The sequence below is a fragment of the Pongo abelii genome, chromosome 6 (assembly GCF_028885655.2).
Source record: "Pongo abelii isolate AG06213 chromosome 6, NHGRI_mPonAbe1-v2.0_pri, whole genome shotgun sequence".
Taxonomy (NCBI): Eukaryota; Metazoa; Chordata; class Mammalia; order Primates; family Hominidae; genus Pongo; species Pongo abelii.
Genome location: NC_071991.2, coordinates 109,028,466 through 109,051,035, shown reverse-complemented (window position 1 = coordinate 109,051,035; position 22,570 = coordinate 109,028,466). Strand labels below are relative to the sequence as shown.

General features: G+C 38.1%; 1 protein-coding gene and 1 pseudogene across 6 annotated transcripts in view; both read left to right on the top strand.

The window, feature by feature from the left end:
• DOCK4 (dedicator of cytokinesis 4) overlaps window positions 1-22,570 on the top strand; it is a 525,542-nt gene that overhangs the window by 279,656 nt on the left and 223,316 nt on the right. For all 6 annotated transcript variants that reach the window (XM_054559683.1, XM_024249890.3, XM_054559685.2 and 3 more), the window contains 2 exons: window positions 21,229-21,310; window positions 22,160-22,220. In XM_054559683.1, the coding sequence (XP_054415658.1) occupies window positions 21,229-21,310; window positions 22,160-22,220 (143 nt within the window). The remainder of the gene's footprint in view (window positions 1-21,228; window positions 21,311-22,159; window positions 22,221-22,570) is intronic.
• LOC112134330 (large ribosomal subunit protein eL8-like) lies at window positions 668-2,258 on the top strand (annotated as a pseudogene).

Genomic DNA, 22,570 nt, shown 5'->3' with positions numbered 1-22,570 from the left:
TGGAGAAATAGGAACACTTTTACACTGTTGGTGGGACTGTAAACTAGTTCAACCCTTGTGGAAGTCAGTGTGGCCATTCCTCAGGGATCTAGAACTAGAAATTCCATTCGACCCAGCCATCCCATTACTGGGTATATACCCAAAGGACTATAAATCATGCTGCTATAAAGACACATGCACACGTATGTTTATTGCGCCATTATTCACAATAGCAAAGACTTGGAACCAACCCAAATGTCCAACAATGATAGACTGGATTAAGAAAATGTGGCACATATACACCATGGAATACTATGCAGCCATAAAAAATGATGAGTTCACGTCCTTTGTAGGGACATGGATGAAATTGGAAATCATCATTCTCAGTAAACTATCGCAAGAACAAAAAACCAAACACCGCATATTCTCACTCATAGGTGGGAATTGAACAATGAGAACACATGGACACAGGAAGGGGAACATCACACTCTGGGGACTGTTGTGGGGTGGGGGGAGGGGGGAGGGATAGCATTGGGAGATATACCTAATGCTAGATGACGAGTTGGTGGGTGCAGCGCACCAGCATGGCACATGTATACATATGTAACTTACCTGCACATTGCGCACATGTACCATAAAACCTAAAGTATAATAATAATAATAATAATAATAATAAAAGAAAAAAAAAAAGAAAATTAAAAAAAAAGTGTTAATGATAGACTCTAGGTAGTATGTATATATGTGTTCACTGGAAATTTTTTTTGTTTCTTTATATTTAAAAATTTCCACAATAAATGCTAAAACACATGAAAAAAAAGCAGAATGTAGTCTAAATGATCTTTATGGCTTCAGTCTGGCCATTGATCACAGAACGTTACCTTGTCCAGGTACAGGTGGAGGGACCAACATGTGTAAAACCTGTAGAGGACGGATTAGGAAACAGGGTGTTTATTCCTTACATAAGACAGATAACTGGTTAGTACTTTGAAAAAAAAAAATTCCTCCTTTAAGAAGCAAACAGCCAGCATTTATTGAGCCCTAACCATCTGCCATACTCTGTTCTAAGTGCTTTAAATATATTATTAGCACCAGTTTTACAGATGAGGAAGCCAAGACACCGAGAGGCTAGAGAAGGTGACCAAGCTTCTCTAAGTGGCAAAAGGCAGAGCAGAGCTGCAGACCCCGTGCTCTGGCCCAAAACCTGCCCTCTGAACCACACCACCAGCAGTCGCATCAGAATCACTGCCTAAGCACTTCAGTATTTGTCTGAAAGTTTCCGTAGTCAAACAGGATTTTACTGGCCAGAATTGGAGCTTTAGAGACTGAAAGCCTTAATAATAAATTGTTATGAATTCTTGATAATGGTAATACTGAAACTGATATAGGGCCTCAGAAATCGTCTATGCTATAGAAGTTGGGTTTTAAATTGAGTCCTTCTCAAAATACTTTAAGAATAGCAAAGTGGCTCCTCCAGCTACCCATGAAGTGGAAAGGAAAGAAGGCCAAGAGGAAGAAGGTGGCCCTGACCCCTGCTGTCTTGAAGAAGCAGGAGGCCAAGAAAGTGATAAATCCCCTGTTTGAGAAAAGGCCTAAGAATGTTGGCATTAGACAGGACATCCAGCCCAAAAGGGACCTCCTTGGCTTTGTGAAATGGCCCCGCTATATCAGGTTGCTGTGGCAAAGAACCATCCCCCTTAAGTGGCTGAAAGTGCCTCCTGCGATTGACCAGTTCACTCAGGCCTTGGACCACCAAACAGCTACTCAGCTGCATAAGCTGGCCCACAAATACAGACCAGAGACAAAGCAAGAGAAGAAGAGGCTGTTGGCCCAGGCTGAGAAGAAAGCTGTGGCAAAGGGGATGTGCCCACTAAGAGACTACCTATTCTTTGAGCAGGATTAACACTATCACTACCTTGGTGGAGAACAAGAAGGCTCAACTGATGGTAACTGCACATGACATGGATCCCATTGAGCTGATTGTCTTCCTGCCTGCCCTGCGTCATAAAATGAGGGTCCCTAACTGCATTATCAAGGGGAAGGCAAGACTGGAATGTCTAGTCCACAGGAAGACCTGCACCACTGTTGCTTTCACACAGGTTAGCTCGGAAGACAAAAGAGCTTTGGTTAAGCCAGTGGAAGCTATCAGGACCAATTACAATGACAGATACGATGACATCTACCATCACTGGGGAGGCAATTTCCTGAGTCTAAAATCTTTGGCTCGCATTCCCAAGCTGGAAAAGGCAAAGGCTAAATAACCCACCACTAGATTGGGTTAAATGTACACTGTTAGTTTTTTTGTACATAAAAATAATAATTCTCCTCAAAAAATAAAATAGCAAAGTGGCATCAATTCTTACTTTCTGCTAGTGATCAAAATCTTAGATTAAGTACTTAGATGTGTCCAATACAGAAGGAGCCAGCATGTAAAAGTACTCCCTTTCTTGTTCACTCAGTAGAATTATGAAGCATGTAGAATCTCCTTAGTACCAGGAAGAGTACATTTCCTGAAAAGAACTTGTCATTGAAGCTGGACCATATTTAGAAAGCCCATTAATTTCGTTTCTAAACAATTACTGAATATCCCTGAAGGTGGCCCCAGTATGTTAAGCCTGCAAAGTGTGTTTTGGGCACCTCTCTCAGTGACTAAAGATTGAGGCACATTCCCACGGCATCCTGCTCAAACACACCTACTCCAGGCCTCTTTTCCAGTTTACCTTCCTCACTTGTTTATGTCACATCACCAGCCCAGCATCTCCTGAAGGCACAGCCACATTGGAGAAGCAAAAACCACATACTTTTATTTGAGGTGTATACAGTCTTGACACAATTTCTCTCTATAAAAGATGATTATTAGTTTTATAAAACGAGTTTTCCAGATTTTTACATGAGCCAATTGTTCTTAGAGCATATTTATCTGGTTGAAAGTTTATGATTTCTCCAGCCCTCAAGGGTATTACTGGGAAAGGGAGGGAATCATTTCTCTGCAAATCATCTGTAATTTTATTACATTCATTTAACACTTATGTAATGCTTATTATATTCCAGGCACCATTCTAAGCTCTTTAAGAAATATTAATTTAATCAGCCCTTGTAACACTCTATACAGTGGATACTACTAATATCCACGTTTTTATAGATGAGGAAACTGAGGCACAGAGAGTTTTTTTTTTTTTTTTTTTTTTAATAACTTGCCCAAGGTCATACAGCTGATATGTGGTGGAGCTGGTATTCTAACATGGCAGTTTATGTAGGAATCTGTATTCTAAATCACTGCTCTACACTCATACTCATCATGTACAATATCTATAAGATTCTATATTCTTCATCAACCTATTTTTACTCACCAGTGTGTAATAAGGGGTCTGTCGAGGGTTTGTAGTTTTAAGAAACTAGAGTAGGAGGGACTTGGCCTCGTTAAAATTGACAGGAAAGATCCAGTAATGAGAGAGAGGGGAAATCACTGATCGTCCAAGGTCCCTTAGGAGGCATCAGGAAACAGATCTGAGTTTGCTGGTGGGGAGATTAGCCATGGGCCAGAGAAAGGAAGAGACAGAAGAATGTGGACATGCATAAACTGAGGTGTAAGATTGGGCATATGAGTTTTTGTTACATAAAAGCAAACTACTTAACATTATTTGCTACTGTGTCTCCTTTAGCTTGCATTTAAAATTGGCTTCTGTACTACATGGTGATAAGAGTCATGGTATTTGTTTATGGTTACCCACAATCCATAGATTGTGCAGCTACGGATGTGTATATTAATTCTTATCTCTCCTGTTTTGGCATATGTCAATTAATCTACAACAGACAGTAAATTTTATGGACCAGTGAAAACAACGCTGTTTACTGGTTGACTACCTCCCTGATAACTTTCATTATTTTGTTTACTGATGTACTCTAGGGCTTCATTAGTTAAAGCTGTAAATTTGTCTTGGGACTAATCTATTAACGTATTGCATTCTCATCAGAGAATATATTTAATAGGACCTGAGTACCACCAGTTGGTACTCAGCTGGCATAGGGCTGCTCATGCATGTGAGCTGCTGGCGTGGGCTTTTATTTGAGAAAATAGCAGCAGGGTAGTACTTCTGGAAAAAGTGTTATCCCGATGATTAAATTAAAAAAGTCTTAATTAAGTACAGATGAGGTTTACTGTCTGCTTGTAACTTATTCACATACTTTTCTGAAGCTAGGTATTTTTCCTAACATCACACCATTAAACTCTCCATTTTTCTTGAAATACTTCATTTCCATATAAATTTTGTATAGCCTACAATTACCTTCTATTTGGTATATCATTCCATTCTATCATTTAAGAAAAAGAAAGTAATGAATGCGATTGGTGAGGTAAAGATTTTTTTAAATATGGAAATATGGATTCATACTGAATACCGAAATACATCTGGATATCTCTTCACCCCCAAGACACATACCTTTGTGTGTCTTGTGTACCGCATAGTAATCTAAGTGGCCAGATTCTGGAGTCAGATGGCAAGAGTTCAAGTCCTGGCTTTGTCATTTAGTAGCTACATCAGTTTTGGGAAGTTAATTCATGTCTCTCAAGGCTGTTAACTTGTCTGATAAGTAGAGATAATAATAGTACTTTCCCCATGGGGTTATTGGAGGATTAAATTTAGTGTAATACTTTCCACCTGATAATTGGTCAGTAAATCTTAGTTATTAGAATGATTATTTTTAAAAACCAGTACAGGAAATACACTTAATGTAACCAGAAATAATATGTGTTGATTGCTGTTGAAGCCTTAAAGAAATATGTTCCAAGGAACTGTTTATTTTTTTAAGTATATGGTATTATAGTTATGTAATATTTAGAGAGACCTACTAGTAAAAGGTAAAATGGAATCAGAGGTGTGATTCGCTTTAAAATACTTCAGCAATGGAAGAACAAAGAGAAAGAAAAAGCAAAAAGGAGAAAATATAACAAAATATGTGGAGAAAATATGACAAAATTTCTTTGTTATGAATTCCCTGTGATAGGTATATGAGCTCTTGGTTGAACTTTTAGCATATAATATATATAGTTAATGAATTACCTGCTTAAAATTTATTAATGTTTTCGTACTGTATGTAGGCCATAAAGCAATGAGAAAAGACATTTTTTTCCAACGTCTTGAAAGAACATTGGATTGGTTTAGTCACTAGCCCCATAGATGATGGTCTGAATTCCATTCTGCCTAGAATAATAATACTCGTTACATGAACTGACAGTTAAGTTTTTCATAATATATTTGACAAAACTTAAGAGGAATGTTTTCTTAATGGTCTAGGACATTGAGTGTTATATCACACATACTTTATAATAATATTCCCCTTGAAGCATGAGCCTTGATTCAGACTTAAAATAGGCAGCTTTTAGAAGATTAATAAAGATTCTGTGAGAGAAAATACCTTGTATGCTTAAATCCTTAAAGGATTTTTGCCTTACAGGCAAAATCAGTGCCACCTTCCTAGAAATTCTAAGTAAGTATAGGTTTATCCTCCCAAAGGTGAGGGAATTCCAGCTGTAAGAATGCACATCACCTCTACCCATTCACTAGTTCATTCACTCACTATGAAAGCATGGTAAGAGTAAGTGAAGTGTTGTGTGCCAGCTGTCCGAGACCCTTTGAGCATTTGTAGAGGTTTAAAGTTGAACCCTGAAGCAACGGCAGAAGGGATCCAGACACAAGTGAAGGAATCTACTTTGAAAAAGAGGAAGGACACTTCTTTTATTAATGTGGAAGATGAAGGAAGTGAAATGGGTGTAAAATTCTGAGATGGAATCAAGAGACTTTGGGTTTGTGGCCTTGATCTTTAAGTAAAGGGGGAAAGAAGATCAGCTGCCATTGGAGAGCAAAAGAGAGGACAGAGGGAGCTGAGGACTGAAAGTGAGTTGTAGGAGGAAGGCAAGCAGACGTGGAGCAAACGTGTGATAGGGATCCAGCAAATCCAACCCCTGGGCATGCATCTAAAGAAATGAAACCAGTGTGTGCAAGAGATATCTGCACTTGCATGTTGCCTGCAGCACTATTGACAATAGCCAAGATGTGGAGTCAACCTAAGTGTCCACCAACAGATGAATGGATAAAGAAAATGTGGTATATATGCACTTTGGAATACTATTCAGCCTTAAAAAGAAGGAAACTCTGTCATTTGGGACAACATGGATGTACCTGGAAGACATTATGTTAAGTGAAATAAGCCAGACACAGAGAGACAAAGAGTGCATGATCTCACTGACATGTGGAGTGTAAAAAAGTTGAACTCATAGTGGAGAGAAGAAGGGAGATTACTAGGGATTAGGGGAGGGAATTTTGGAAAAGTAAAATACAAAATTTCAGTTAGTTAGGAGGAATAAGTCCAAGAGAGCTATTGTACAACATGGTGGTTATGGTTAATAGCAATGTATTATATACTTGCACATTGCTGAGAGTAGATTTTAAGTGTTTTCATCACCAAAAAAAAAAAAAAAAAAGCACGTGAAATAAAGCATGTGTTTTACCTCACGGTAGGTTAGCTTGATTTAGCCATTCCACAATGTATACGTATTTCAAAACAACATGTTTTATTTAGAGTTGATAAATATATACAATTTTTATTTATAAATTCTTTTTTTTTTTTTTTTTTTTAAGACGGAGCCTCACTCTGTTGCCCAGGCTGGAGTGCAGTGGCACGATCTGGGCTCACTGCAACCTCTGCCTCCCAGGTTCAAGCGATTCTCCTGCCTCAGCCTCCAAGTAGCCGGGACTACAGGCATGTGCCACCACACCCGGCTAATTTTTTGTATTTTTATTAGAGACGGGGTTTCACTGTGTTAGCCAGGATGGTCTTTGTCTCCTGACCTCATGATCCTCCCACCTCGGCCTCCCAAAATGCTAGGATAACAGGCGTGAGCCACTGCGCCCAGGCCGTTTATTTATCAATTCTAAATAAATAAATAAGTAAAATGTTAAAAATTTATAAATAATTAAGTGTAAAAAAGAAAAGTGTAATAGGGAGTGAGTGAGGGCTCATAGAATTGCTGAGTGCAGTGAGGGCCGCACCAATGGGAGACATCTGAAATTGCTAGTGCATCCAGACTCCCGGGTTAGCTTTTGCTGGACGTGCTTAGCAAATAGGGATCAGAAGCAGGTGGTAAGGTTGGAGACTGAAACATCATAGGTGGAAAAGAATGAGAAAATCGAGAATTCTGTGTCACAAGGAAAATCTAAGAAGTTACCCTCATAGCTTCCAGTGGGTGAGGCTGATACAATCTAATAGCCTTTTCAATTTTAAAAGGAAATGAAATAACTATCCTTCTTTTGAAAAGACTGAGTTGCTAGGAAAATTTTTCAAGATCTTACAGAAAGAACTGTTAGGGAGAATTGTTATTTGGCCCAGACTAGTAAAAAGTGCTAATATTTTTGTGTATGTATGCTAGTACATAACATAGTTAAGAGAGCAGATGTGGCTTTTTCATTCCCTGCACTGTGCTAGTATTTCTCATCTCATACATCATTTAAAATGTATAGCGTGATCACAGAAGTTCAGCATCTATATTGTTATATAAATTAGGAGCATATATTGTTTTGAACATCAAAAATCATGGACATAGATCCCTTTTTGTAGCTTCATGTTATAAAATCAGCTCAAAAATGTGACGTCTCCAAAGCAGAGCAGTAACGTAGGGAAAATGTCTGACCGGCCAGACGTGCAGGGAGTACAACCTTGTTTGAGAACAAAAATAGATGGAGACGGCATTCAGACACCCTCCTTGGATTGTGGCAATATCAACTATTCCATACGGCCCAGAGCATTTCCTGCCATGTCTAGACATGCTGGCACAGATTTCTCTGTGGGTGTCTGCCTGCCTGTCAGTGACCCACAGCGACCTTCCCTCGGGCCTCCTGTTGAAAGGCACTCCTGCTTTCCGCCCTCCCTCTTCTCCATCATTTGATTGCTCCAGCAGGTGCATGAAATGTGGGAGTGTTGTCACTTCAGAGTTAATCAGATTTGCGGTTTACTCCCCCTTTGGTCACACTTCTGTGTCACATAAAAAAGAAAATCACAAATAATTGCTTTAGAGATGCTGTGATGTCAATAATGGGAGGGTTTTAAATATGAAATGAGCAAGGAGGAGGATCTAAATTAATACACAACAAGCAAAGAAATGCTTTATTCATACTGAGAGCACCCAGGGTAGAACTGATTCACTTTTTTCTCTGTAGCATTTTAAAAGCCATACAATTCTAGTTGTTTTCGAAGTTGTAAATTACTGCATCATTATAATGTGTTGTTATAATAATAGGTGGCCAGAAATTCCAAGTTGCAGAAAGCCAAAAACTCATAGAGTCAGTGAACTCAGAACTGACTTTCTCTTTCCCTTTCACTCTAAGCTGTGATTATTCAAGCTACTTGTCTCTTTTTACTTAAATAGTGCAGGATTTTAGAAAGTGACCAGAAGGTCCTTTTACACCTATTCCTGTGTTTTGAAAGATAACCAGATTGATGTTCTTTTCACTAGGATTTGGGTCATCTCTGTCTTTTTTCTTTTTCCCTATGTCTGCTACCCATAAGGTATTCAGAATTATTTAGTTTTCCTAAGTTCCCTACAGGATAAGCTATGGTCACACTTAGCAACCCACCTCGCAAGGACTTCTTTGGTATTCAACGCCATTTGTGTTGTAAGATGGTTCAACATTAACAAAGGAATTGTTAATGATGAGTTCTTCTTAGTTCCTTTTCCAAAGATAAGACTTTGCCCACTCATCATCTAGATGTTTTCAGCACGTTGTAGTGTGCCTGACACAGGGTTGGGATTGATGCAGTTAGAGGAAGCTTACAAGTCTTAGATTGTTGTTGAGGCAAAGCATTAAGAGATCATGCTATTATTATCTTAATTTTTGCTATCATCTTTCCACTGCGGTTGGGATGTGCTTATTAAGAAGAGAGAGTACTCAAAGTGTTGAGTGCATCAAAAATGTTTGTAAAGTCGTTTCACGTTACACTGTGCTAATAAGAACTGTGCTCTCAGCCCTGTCTCTGGGGAAACATCATTTGCAAACACTGTCATGCTAAAAAAGTACATAAAAATTGTCAGATAAATGTGTAGCATCTTTTCCTAAGTATTTCCATGTAGAGATTTTGGACTACAAATTAAATAGAGACTGCATCTTCTTTTTATTTCAGTTGAGCTTTATGAAGTTCACACTGTTCTTGTAGAATTGCTGATGTTCATTCGTTCATTCATTTATTTATTCAGCAAACAATTCTTGCTGTCCTTCTCAGGGCCAGACACTCATTTGGACACTGGGAACACATCATTGAATAAAACAGGAACAAAAAATTCCTGCCTTCGTGCCATTTATTAATATGTCGTAAGACGATTCGACATTAACAAAGGAATTATCAATGATGCAGTCCTTGTTAGTTCCTTTTCTAAAGATAAGACTTTGCCAGTAGACACAGCTTATAGTCTACTGATGTTCAAAATACTCAATCAAGTATTTTTTCCAGGTTGTTTAGTTATATAGTATACCTCTAAGGATTTTACTTGAAATGAACTTTGGGATTTCTAAAGTCTTCTGAACTTAGAGTCATAGCTATCTTTCTTAAATCAACAGTCAATCAAAATCATTTCCTTAATTCACCAGTTTCTTTATCATCCTTCTATATGGTACTCAATATGCAACTTTTATTTTACATAAGTATTTCACATTTCTTAACAATAAATCAAAATCATATCCTTATTTCACCAGTTTCTGTATCAGCCCTTTGTATGGTATCCAATATGCAATTTGGTACTTTTTGAGTACCAAAGATTTCTTTTTAAAAGTATATAAAGTATAGACTTCAACAAAATAATATACCTGTTCTCATAAGCATTAACATTTTCCTATCAGTTAAGCTTTGTAGCTCCCAGGTTAAAAAAGTACCTGATCTTCAAAAAATACAGTTGAATGAGTCATCTAATTAATAAATAGTATTTAATGATGCTTTAGATCATTTTCATTTTTGAAAGTTATAATGAATATAAAGAATCTATCCAGTAAGATGTCGTGTCCATCAGTAAAAGCTATTGGAATGGAAATTTGATTTTGGCTTGTAAGCCAAAATGTATCTGAAACAGATCTCAGTCAATTTAGTTTATTTTGCCAAGGTTAAGGGCATGCACCTAGGAGACAGGTCTGTGCCTTTCTCCGAAGATGAGAATATTGAGACTTCATATTTAAAGAGGAAAGGCAGGCTGGAGGGGAAAGAGGAAGGTGGTCACATTACTGAATCCACATGTTGCAAGAGAAAAGAAATAGATAGGGGAATAGTCAATTATGTATTCATCTCACGCTCAGTAAACGAACACTTTACAGACAATAAGGTAAACATAGAGTAACTACCTGTGGAGATATTTAACCTGTTATCTGTAGCTCTCTGCTTAGGAGCAAAAGGAAAGGCAGCTTCTTGCGTGACTCAGCTTTCAGCTTAATCTTCTTCCCTTTGGCAGAGTGAATTGGGGGTCCCAAGTTTTTATTTTCCTTTCACAGACGTAATTTCATGAAAAAAAGAAAATCTCTCTAAGATAGTAAATGCATGAACGATTTATTATACTTACTGTTTTTGCAGGGCTTGAATGACATGGATTTTTATACTTATTCTGTGTTTATGGCTTTTCTGCCTTTTTAAGAAACTGCATGCTTCAACTCAAGAGTACTTATAAAGAGCTCAGGTTTACTTTACTTTAACTTTCCTTATTATAGACATTCCTAATGAAAAGATGTTAGAAAGGTCAGAATAATTTCTGAATGTAGATCAGAGTGATTCTTTTCTCATGAAATGTCAAAGATACAGTGTTTACAATGATCAAATGATATAAATTCCCAGAATGATAAGCAGAACGTATTCTGCCTACATACAGGCTTTCTCATTTCATAGTCCCTGTTTGTGTTGACCAGATCCTATCTGTGCCTACTTTTGGTTACTTCTCTAAGGAACTCGTTTTTTAGTGAAATTCTTAATGAGTTCTCTAGAGAGAGACTCAAGCAAGTATTTTTCTCCGTTTAGTTATACAGCAGGCCTTTTTCTAAGGATTTTACTTGAAACGAACTTCGAGATTTCTAAGGTCTCAAGTCTTCTGAACTTAAAGTCATGACTGTTTTTCTTAAATCAACAGTCAATCAAAATCATTTCTTTAATTCACCAATTGCTTAATCTGGTAACAGCACAGAAGATGTGAAACAGCAGCTGATCTGAAAATTATTTATAATTTTAAAGAGTATTATATTCCTTTTTTTATTGAATTTTACCTTCCTAAAAACTCTTTCCTAAAATTTTACCTTTCCTAAAAACAGAGATATTTGTTTCAGATATCTTCATTTTTCTGCAAAGACAAATAGCATGACAGAGAATATTGTACACAATAATCATCCTGACTAGTAAGAAAGAATTGGCTTGTTATTCAAAATTGGCAATGGAATTGGCTATAGTTTAAAAATATGTCTCCTGTTGTATCATTCAACTAAACCCAAATTCTTTATGTGCCAACAAAGCCATCACATCATTTGGTTGCATAGTCCTCAACACTCAATTATTTGTAAGGTGAATATGGGCTTGACCATTAATATTTTTGAAAGAAAACATCATCTGTCTCCTCTTTAAGTAAACTCTGGAAACAGTTGTATCAGAGATCTTCCTCTTTCCATTTCCCTTTAATCAGAAGAGCTCATGACTCTAACTTTGCTTTAGTTTTAAAATTAGAAAGCACATTAATAGTCTTATCTAGGAAGACTTGCTTGAGAAGTTGCTTTCATTTATTGCCAAGGAAAATCTCTGTCCTTTGTGTTGTCATGTGGTTGGGAGGAAGAGGGGAAAAGTCTTTGACCCTAAGATACCAGGCGTACATTGCCTGTTTTCTGGTATACATGACTATCATAAAACACAGTCAGCAATTCTGATTAATTAAGACTAGGGCTTTTGGGTAAAAACAGTGGTCCTTTAACATGGCTGGGCTTTAAACAAACAGGAAGCTTTTAGGTCCATCCTGACTCAGTCAATCAGGATCTCCAGGGTGGGGCCTGGGCTTTATACGGCTCACCAGGAGAATATTGTACACTATCAGGTTGGTGCAAGGCTCTTGTATCAGTTCGAACCCTGAGAGCACACCAACAAACAACACAAGGCAGTGTGGAGCAATACGCTGCTTTACTGAGCGCCTGGGTGCAGACAGGCCGAGGCCTAAAATGGCATCAGCCCCAAGTGAGGACAGGGCAGGGGTTTTATAGTCCTCTATAAACAGGAAGTGTCCCAGTCTGACGTGACAGCTACGTAGTACCCGGACAGTCTCCCTCTCCATCTTCAGGGATGTGTGTGTCTTCCGACCAGCTCTCTTCCTGCTTCTGCCATCTTGCTGATGCACGCTGCTGGGTCTTGTGCCTTGGGACTGGGCCTGAGGAGGGAGGAGTTATTCATTCCCTTAAGCTTTCAGGCCCCGGGGAGAATCTTTCAGTTGGGAACCACTGAATTAGAAGGCCCATGGGTCTCTTCTGTTTACCACTGATCATTCCCTGTACATAGGGCATCTATTCGAATGTCCTTCATCTCTGCCATCGTAAGCACCAAAGCCCCGTAGTCCAGCGGCCACTGCAGAGCTGCTAGCACACCTTCCAGCTGCTTCCCAAAGTATCTTGCCTGGACAGAGGTAGCATTGCTTTCTTGGGGGCATAAATAGAGCAATTTATAGTCAGCCTGAGCTTTTTTGAATTGTCCTTTGTTAATCATTCTAGGCGAGACCACAGTAACAGCTCTCTTCACAGTTTTGGGGAGGAAAATAATTTTTTCTTTAACACTCATACGTTCTTAGTTGGAATGGTCCTCTTTATCAAAAGACAAATTAAAAAGAGAAAAACGGAAGTTTACTAACATGTATATTTCATACATAAATGAAATATATTAATACCTAGGGAATGAGAAATTCTCAAAGAGGTGGCTTTGAATTCCAGCTTATATAGTATAGTATATATATGCTATATACTATATATAGTATATAGTATCCAGCTTATATAGTATCTGTCAAGAAAGAACAGTAAATTTTGGAGAAATGACAAGACCAAACAGGACTTGAAGTCTCTAGGGAGGCAACTTCTAGGAAGGCACATAACTGGCAGACAAAGGCTAGTTGATAAAGAGTGTTGGTAGGGATACCTCTGGTGCCATCTCCAGGCCTGTAACGTTTAAAGTTGTCATCGGTGGTTAACCTTTGTTCTCCCTGGTAGAAGAAGGGGCAGGCCCGTGGACCATGCCACCCTGAATGTGCCTGATCTTGTTTGATCTCAGAAACTAAGCAAGGCCAGGCCTGTTAGTACTTAGATGGTCTAAGAGAGGCAAGATTCTTTTTGTTTTTGTAAATCTATGCATTGCCTTTAGGCAATTAGAGGGAAGGCAGAGAGCTTTACAGCACCTACTTCTTAATTGCCTTTAGCTCAACAATTGTTATGCCAAAGAAGTATATTTTGGGGTGCCGTATTCTGGTCTCCTACAGCAGATTGTTGGACATATCTTACACTGTTAGGCAATCAGAAAACATTTGACATAATGCAGGAGAAGCAGTGAAATAGAAACAATTCAGATCACCTTACATTTGTATTCTATTGCCTTTTAGGGAGAGGCTCTGGGGTCAGCACTGCACCCTGGAACCATCCTCTTAGCTCTTCTCATTATTCCTTCATCCATCTTACCACCCCTTAGCTTCTGGTGTGTCTCCCTTCACACTGAATGGGTATTAATTGTTATCCTCACACTCTTCATACAGCATAGTTAATTTTTTTTTTTTTTTAAGACAAGGTATCATTCTGTTATCCCAGATATCAGCTCATTGCAACCTCCGCCTCCTGGGCTCAAGTGATCCTCCCACCTGAGTTTCCTGAGTACTTGGGATCACAGGCATGCACCACCCCACCCGGCTAATTTTTTAAATTTTTTGTAGAGACAAGGTTTCACCATGTTGCCCAGGCTGATCTTGAACTCCGAGGCTCAAGTGAGCTGCCTGTTTCTGCCTCCCAAAGTGCTGGGATTTCAGGTGTGAGTCACTGTGCCCAGATTAGCGTAGTTCAATTTAAGACAAATGACTGCTTTTTCAAATATGCTACATGGGATTTTTGTTTTTGTTTTTGTTTTTGTAAAATTGGTTTGAGTATAAAAAAAAACATGACAGTTGTTTTTCCAGTTAGTTTAATAGAACATGACCGTCTAAATGTGTTCTCTGTTGTTATTGTTCTTCTTGGAGACCATAAATCTATTTCAATGATATTTAACTGTTGAAAATTATTTTACAAGTGTTCTTTGTAATTTTTTGTGGATTGATTAGCTTGCTAATCTTTCTCACAACATGTTTCAACCGAAGATATTACCCAGTCATATATTTTTGGATAAAAGTACATGTTGTGTAACTTTCATGCTCATTGAATCACTAGACAGTTTTACTTCTTATGTGAGGTGAACTATAAAAGTGATAAATATAAATCCATGCAGAAAAATATAACAATTTTTATGTGAAATATAAAAATATATTTCATATAAAATGTCAAAATTTTTGATATTGGCCTTCCCAACTGAAGGGTTACTTCTACTGAGTGGTTTACAAGGAGGCACAGAGGACAGAAGCATCCTACTGAGAAACAGAAGAGAAGCCATCAGGACCTTCAGATCCCTACTGTGCCTCCTATATTATTTGCCATCCCTACCGTGCCTCCTATATTATTTGCATGACCAGGAAGAACATTTCTACCACACTATGCTGTGAAACACACTTGTCATCATTAGAGGTCTTTTTGAGTACATCAGAATATCAGTAGTTCAACTGAGCAGTTGGTCACAGGTGTAATCTCCATAAACACAGATATGTTGTGGCTTTTTGTTTTTTTCATTTGGCTTCATGCAGTTTTGTTTGTTTGTTCATTTATTTGGTTGATTTTTTTTTTTTTTTTTTTCACAGACAGGGACTTTGCTATCTTGCCCAGACTGGACTTGACCTCTAGGCTCAAGTAATCCTCCTGCCTCAACCTCCTGAGTAGCTGGGACAACAGGAGTGTGATACTATGCTTGGCCATTTGTAATTATTATGTTTTAATTTTATTAAGAATATTCACACAAAAAACTCTTGGTTTGTGTAACATAGTTAGTCTTGCTCTTCTTTGTTCATTTCTTTCTTTTTTTTGAGACAAGGTCTTACCCCTGGAGTACACCCCACTGGAGTACAGTGGTGCGTTCATGGCTCTCTGCAGCCTCGACCTCCCAGGCTCAAGCAGTCTTCCCACCTCAGCCTTCTGAGTAGCTGGGACTACTCAGCCACTGAGTGCCTGGGATTACAGGAACGTGCCACCATGCTCGGCTAATTTTTTTTCTATCTTTCTTTCTTTCTTTTTTTTTTTGGTAGAGATGGGGTTTCAATATGTTGTCCCAAGTTGGTTTTGAACTCTTGGGCTCAAGTGATCCTCCCACCTCAGCCTCCCAAAGTGCTGAGATTACAGGTAGTGAGCCATCATACCATGCTGTCTTTGGTGCTCTGAGGTGCTCTGTTCTTTCAAAGAGAGGGTTGCATTTTAGTTAAAAGGTGAGACTCTCAAATCAGACTCTGGAATTTAATATCCTGGCCCCATCCTTGACTGACCACACAACTTTGGCCAACTTATCTAATATCTCCTAGCCCTCGCTTTCTCACTGGGATGACAAATGGGCACGACAGTGGTTTCCACCTCCTACTGTGGTGAGGAGAATTAAATGAGAAGAGCTATGTAAGGCATAAGTCATAGGGTCTGGCACAGGGTACACATTTGCCTTTATGATTTTTTTCCAGGAATGCTTATTTATGTTCTTATTTCATTATCCTGATTTCATCAAATCATTGTTGGAAGAAGAAAGGTTATAAATAATAAATAATTGTGATTTGTTTTTCTTTATTTCCAAAGAAATAATTAGTCATTTTTGATTTATAGTATCATGATTTATAATGAGTCATACACGGAATTCAGGTGGACACTAAATTTCTCCTTCAGAGAGATTGCCTCTGGAAGAACATGGCAGTATATGGGGAAGTCAAATAATGAGTTTTCTCTGCTGTTAATAATACCAACTCTCATTTCTCAGTGTTTCTAGAAATGTTCTATTTGCTTATTCATTCTGTAAGAAGAGGAAGACAGTATTCTCATTTGAAAACATATCAGTATAGTTTTTTATTAATATATGTTGAATATAATAAAGATATAAAATGTTCATGAGGACAGCATTAAATGGAATAATCTGGAATCTGGGGTGCCACGAAGTTAATATGAGAATCTCAAGTCAGGTCGTGAGGCATCATGGATTGAAATCTCTTTTTGCAGAGTTTCATACATTTCCCTACCACAAAGTAAAGGACATAATGGGAAAGTTGGGAGAGAATGAAAGCTTTCCAGTTATTTGGGTGTTATTCTATTTTGTCCTAAAAGATTGTATTTGGTTAGTCTTATCAAACATCTAAGAATACCAAATCATTCACTAGGAGTTGAAGATACAAAAGGTTAATACTCATGGGCCTGTATTCTAGTTGCTCACCGTGTAATAGGAAAGAAACATATAAACTTCTCTTCCACTTAGGAAAAAAGTCTAAATGATGTATGTAATGGAGGTATGCATATCTTGGAAGGACATTTTTTAAGTTTACAAAAACTAATTTTGTCATCTGATTATACTTACCACAGAGTTGCAATAGAACAGACTTAGAATAGACTGTTAAAAACATATTTCTGTGTGGCCACAAAAGTATGCGCAAAATATTTGGAGAATTTCAGAAGATGTGCCAGAATGCAATATTATTGGCCAGGCACGGTGGCTTATGCCTGTAATCCCAGCATTTTGGGAGGGTGAGGCAGGCAGATCACCTGAGGTCAGGAGTTCGAGACCAGCCTGGCCAACATGGTGAAACCCCGTCACTACAAAAAAATGTAAAAATTAGCCGAGCGTGGTGGCATGCATCTGTAGTCCCAGATACTCTGGAGGCTGAGGCAGGAGAATCACTTGAACCTGGGAGGCGGAGGTTGCAGTGAGCTGAGATCACGCCGCTGTACTCCAGCCTGGGCGGTAGAGCAAGACTCCGTCTCAAAAGAAAGAAAGGAAAAAAAAAAGAATGCAGTATTATTGACTTGTTCAGTTTTTCTCTGGGCGTTGAAGGTATACCTTCTGATATTCTCCAAACATTTCAGTGTGGGCGAGTAATAATAATCCAAAGACTCCAAAATACGTTATTATAGGTCTTTTTTTGTCCAAAACCATTTGCTGAGTGATTAGTGGCTGTATCACTAAAGCAGAAGATAAATTGATTTGAGTTGGCATAACGATAGCATGTCATCAAATGAATAAAAAGGATTTTTTTAATTGGCCGTAGATGTTTTCCTTTTTTTTTTTCTTTTTTCTTTTAAAAGAAGTCTGGCTTTTAAAAGAACTGCACATGACTTATTTCTCCATAGTACCCATTTTCAGTCTATTTGTATCTCTCCCTTAAGGCATGCTTAAGCTAAGGTATATGTCATTGGCTTAGTACATATTGATATTCTTTCTGAAACAGGATATGATATAGTATAATACTTGCATAATCAGGATTCTGTGTAGACTAGTGAAATTAAAATAGTGACAGAGCAAAAAGGATCTGTTTCTGCAATAGAATACTTTAGGAAACATTGTTTTCCAGAATATTGATGAAATGTACAGATACGGAATTGGATTTTATGTCAGTATTAAAGTTAGGGTTTTAATATTGAAAATGCCCTATTGACTTCTGTATTTTAATCTTATTGGTGTCCATTTTTTAGACTGACCAAGATAATGTGAAGTTTGCTTTGAATGTTTCTGTAGAGGTAATGAGGAGCTTCAAACCTAATTACATCTCAAAAAATGTAAAGTAGAACATACCGTCCATGATATAGGAGTGGGGAAAATGCTCACATTGCTTATGTTTTGTGCTAAAATGTAATCAATAAATACATTAGTAGGTAACTGATTACTAAGAAACAGACTAAATACCATCCTTAAACCTTAGCAGTTTTGATTAAGTAAAGCTGAGTTCTTAAATCTTTTTGGAGTTTTGTGTTTGTTTAATAAAATAATTTGTTTCTCAAGTCTTTTTTTTTTTTTCTAAGCATGTTTCATTAAAGAAAACTGCTGGCCGGGCGCAGTGGCTCACACTTGTAATCCCAGCACTTTGGGAGGCCACCTGAGGTCAGGAGTTCGAGACCAGCCTGACTAACATGGTGAAACCCTGTCTTTACTAAAAATGCAAAAATTAGCCAGGCGTGGTGGCGCACACCTGTAATCCCAGCTACTCAGGAAGCGGAGGCAGGAGAATCGCCTGAATCCAGGAGGTAGAGGTTGCAATGAGCCGAGATCGCACCATTGCACTCTATCTTGGGCAACAAGAGTGAAACTCCGTCTCCGGAAAAAAAAAAAAAAAAGAAGAGAAAACTACCAAAGAACAATTTCAAACCAAAGTCCTCTTTGAAACCTGCTAAATCAAGATTCTCACTTCTTTCATTCCTCTTAGCCCAGGAAGGGTATGGAGAAAGTTACCTTGAACTCTTGGGACCAGGCTTGACTACTGAGTGGGTGCCCCAGGCAAATGATGGCTTTTCCTTTATCTCAGTATTCTGGAAATATTTACTCAATATTTCTATAGAGAAGAAGAGGAAGTTACCTTATAGCATTCTAATGGAGTGCTAGGGTTTTGAATTAATACATGGAATAGAATCCTTGCTCAGCCACACACCATCTCTGTGACCTTGAGTAAAACTATGTACTATTTCGCAGTTTTCCCATCTGTAAAATGGTCATTATAATAGTACCTATTTCCTAAAGGCATAGTGAGGATAAAATGAGATAATTTATGTAAAGTCCTTGGCAGAGTACCTGTCAAATGGTAAGTTCCCAAAAATGTATTACCTAATAATATGGTTAAAGTATAATTCCTTTGTCCCAAGATGAATTCATGCACATTTCCTTTTCATTGATTTTAAATTTGAAATAGTCCAGGCCTGGTAGCCCATGCCTGTAATCCCAGCACTTTGGGAGGCCAAGGCGGGAAAATCACCTGAGGTCAGGAGTTTGAAACCAGCCTGGCTAACATAGTGAAATCCCATCTCTACTAAAAAAAATTACAAAAATTAGCGGAGTGTGGTGGCACACAGCTGTAGTTCCAGCTACTCAGGAAGCTGAGGCAGGAGAATCACTTGAACCTGGGAGGCAGAGGTTGCAGTGAGCTGAGATTGTGCTACTGTACTCTAGCCTGGGTGAAAGAGTGAGACCTCCCCCACACCCAAAAAAAAATTAAAATGATAAATTTGAAATAATGATGAATTTTCTTTTACTGTGAAGAGAGCTTACAGTCATTTTCCTTGAATTATAGTAAATGACAATTGGATAAGATTAATTTATCTCTGCACCCTCAGTTGTAGGTGTCATTCCCAGCCTCCAGTTCGGAATAATATCACATGTGAACTTTAGCTTCAATTGAGGATACTTACAGCAATTTTTATTCTCTTCATGCATGCCTTATTGGCCATCTGTTTTCTGAGAAAAAATTTAGGTAGTAAGAGTGAAAAAGGCCCCATAGATATATGTATTGGCTGCCCTTTCTCGTATGAGAAGTCAGAAATAGGCGTAATATAAGTAAAAGATGAGATAAGCCAGATAGTTGATTCTGTTAAACATATCTATCTCGACTTAGATCACTAAAGAGAATAAGTGTTCCAAAACAGCCATGAATTCAAATTCTTATGCTTCCTTAGAGATCTGTTTATGGTTCTCATATCTCCTCTTATATGTATTTGAATGACAGAACCATTATTTAAGGCAAGGATTGGGTGATAACATAGAGGCTTCCTTGGTTCTGAGCCTTTTATTAATGTCCTGCTCTCCATTTCCCTGCTTGTTCCCTAGACTGAAGCTACACTGACCAAAGCTACAGCATTTTACATTCTGTAGATGTTGGTTGTGTGCTCATTGCCTGAGGCAGCCAACTATTTAATTCTATCATTGGTACCAGGATATTGAAATTAAATTAAAATTTGAAGCTCACAGTAGCTGGTAGATTAATTTTTTGTGGGTTTATATTTGTTTTATTTTGTTGAACATAAATAGTGTCACACATTACCTTGGATCTAAATGGCATCCATGCCTCGGTGCAATGACTCACGCCTGTAATCCCAGCACATTGGGAGGCCTAAGCAGGCAGATTACTTGAGGCCAGGAGTTCAAGACCAGGCTGGCCAACATAGTGAAACGCTGTCTCTACTAAAAATGCAGAAATTAGCCAGGCGTGGTGGCATGCACCTGTAATCTCAGCTGCTCAGGAGACTGAGGTATGAGAATCTCTTGAATCCAGGAGGCAGAAGTTGCAGTGAGCCGAGATCATACCACTGTACTCCAGCCTGGGTGACAGAGCAAGACTCTGTCTCAAAATAATAATAATAAATAAATAAATGGCATCCATAAGTATTTATTGCTATGAATTAGTGGCTGATCAACAGCATTATTTGTGTTTTCATTAAATCTAGGTGGCACTGTATTTTCTTTTCGGTTATATAGATGAGAGGTTTCTGTGTTGCCCAGGCTGGCTTCGAATGCCTAGCCTCTCCTTCTTATGTGCAAGGACTACAGTCCTGAGCCACCACAGCTCCCGGTGGCACTGTATTTTCAAATGCAAGTTTAGTGGGGGTAGTTTGAGATCTTCTGTTCGTTTGTAGACCAAAGAAAATTTAAGTTTCATTTTTCAAATCTCTACTTATGTTACGGATTAAAGACGTATAAGACCATAAAATATGAAGCCTTCTAATAGATAGATAGCACTCAGAATGTCTTTAATGTTAATTAACTAATGTGACATAAAACATGAAAAAGAAATCTTAGTTACAAACACATGAAACATGTTATGTCATATTTTTCTCTTTTAGTGTATTTATTTCTACCTCTTGGAATAATGATATTACTGATATAAATTGTATTTAAGTCTTTCAAAAGTTAATGTCTGTATATAGGTGCTTTCTGCCTTTGTATTTGCTGCTTTGCCAGTTTTAACAGAAGTGAAGCAAATATTTGTTGTCTTCAGAGCTCTCCTAATTTATATAAGCAATGTTGATGTTAAATGAACAACCTAATGTTTAGCTTACCTGTTGTGATGAAGAGTAGTTACAGAGGGATAAATCTTTAACTATTAAATAGTTTTCAAATTGTTAAATGTTTTTTCTCTTGTAGTGAGAGATTTTTCTTGAGGCTGAATAGAAATGGGCTTCCCAAAGCCCCTGATAAACCGGAACGACATTGCTCCCTCTTTGTGGTGAGTGGATCTTCTTTCATTCATAAGGCAGATTCATCCAGTTATGATTCATACTATTTAGGAGAAATAAATTACTGTGAGAGAACATAGTGAATTTGCTTTTAAACTTTATGTAAATAACACACAAATTACATTAGTGCCCAGAATTCTGAATATCACCTTCCAGGATTACTTTCATTCCTTTAGTGTATTACTGCTTCTGTTATACTATTACCAAAGTATAACAGTGATTGCCAGGCACGGTGGCTCATGCCTATAATCCCAGTACTTTGGGAGGCCGAGGCAGGTGGATCACCTGAGATCAGGAGTTCAAGACCAGCCTGGCCAACATGGTGAAACCCCGTCTTTACTAAAAATACAAAAATTAGCCGGGCCTGGTGGCGGGCACCTATAATCCCAGTTACTCAGGAGGCTGAGGCAGGAGAATTTCTTGAACCTGGGAGGCGGAGGTTGCAGTGAGCTGAGATCACACCACTGCACTCCAGCCTGGGCAACAAGAGCAAAAGTCCATCTCCAAAAACAAAAAACAAAAAACAAAACCAGTGATCGCACTCAGCAAGACACCTGGTATTTAGTATGTGCTTAATAAATGTTTAAAGAATGAATGAGTGAGAGATTGAATCAACAGTGCTCTCTTCTTTAAAGTATTACTTGGTATCAATTGACCTAAGGTTGATTGTAATGATATTTTTAGAACAGGATTTAAATCATGTACTTCTGCTACAAACATTCCATTAAGAGTGTCTGTGTTCATCTCTGTCTTTCTTCTTTTATTTGTGAAAATAAAGTGCTATGCCCTTTAAGTGCCGCTTACGTCTTCCAAAATAACCAAACTTTGTTTGTTTGTAGGATTTGGGTAGCAGTGAGCTAAGAAAGGACATTTATATCACCGTGCACATTATCCGAATCGGTAGGTATAGCACTTGTCAGTGCAGTAGAGGCAAGGAACAGAGAGGAGAACTGCCAAGAGGTTTCTGTGTTGTTGTGATTTATTGCTGTCTGAATCAGAAAGTTACCAAAGCCAGATTTGAATCCAAGAATCATGGAAGTTGTGAATTGTCCCCAGACCTTCCCAACCCCACATATGACCTCCTCACCTACCATAAACAGATTCTGGTCTCTTTTAATATAAGTAATTAAGAAGTTTGTTGTGTTTCATTTTGTTCTGCTAGCCTTCCTAAACATATTTGATTCAAAAATTCTGTGTTTGTCTTTTAAAATTCTAATTTCTGTTAGCATAAAATGAATTTTTCAGAGCTG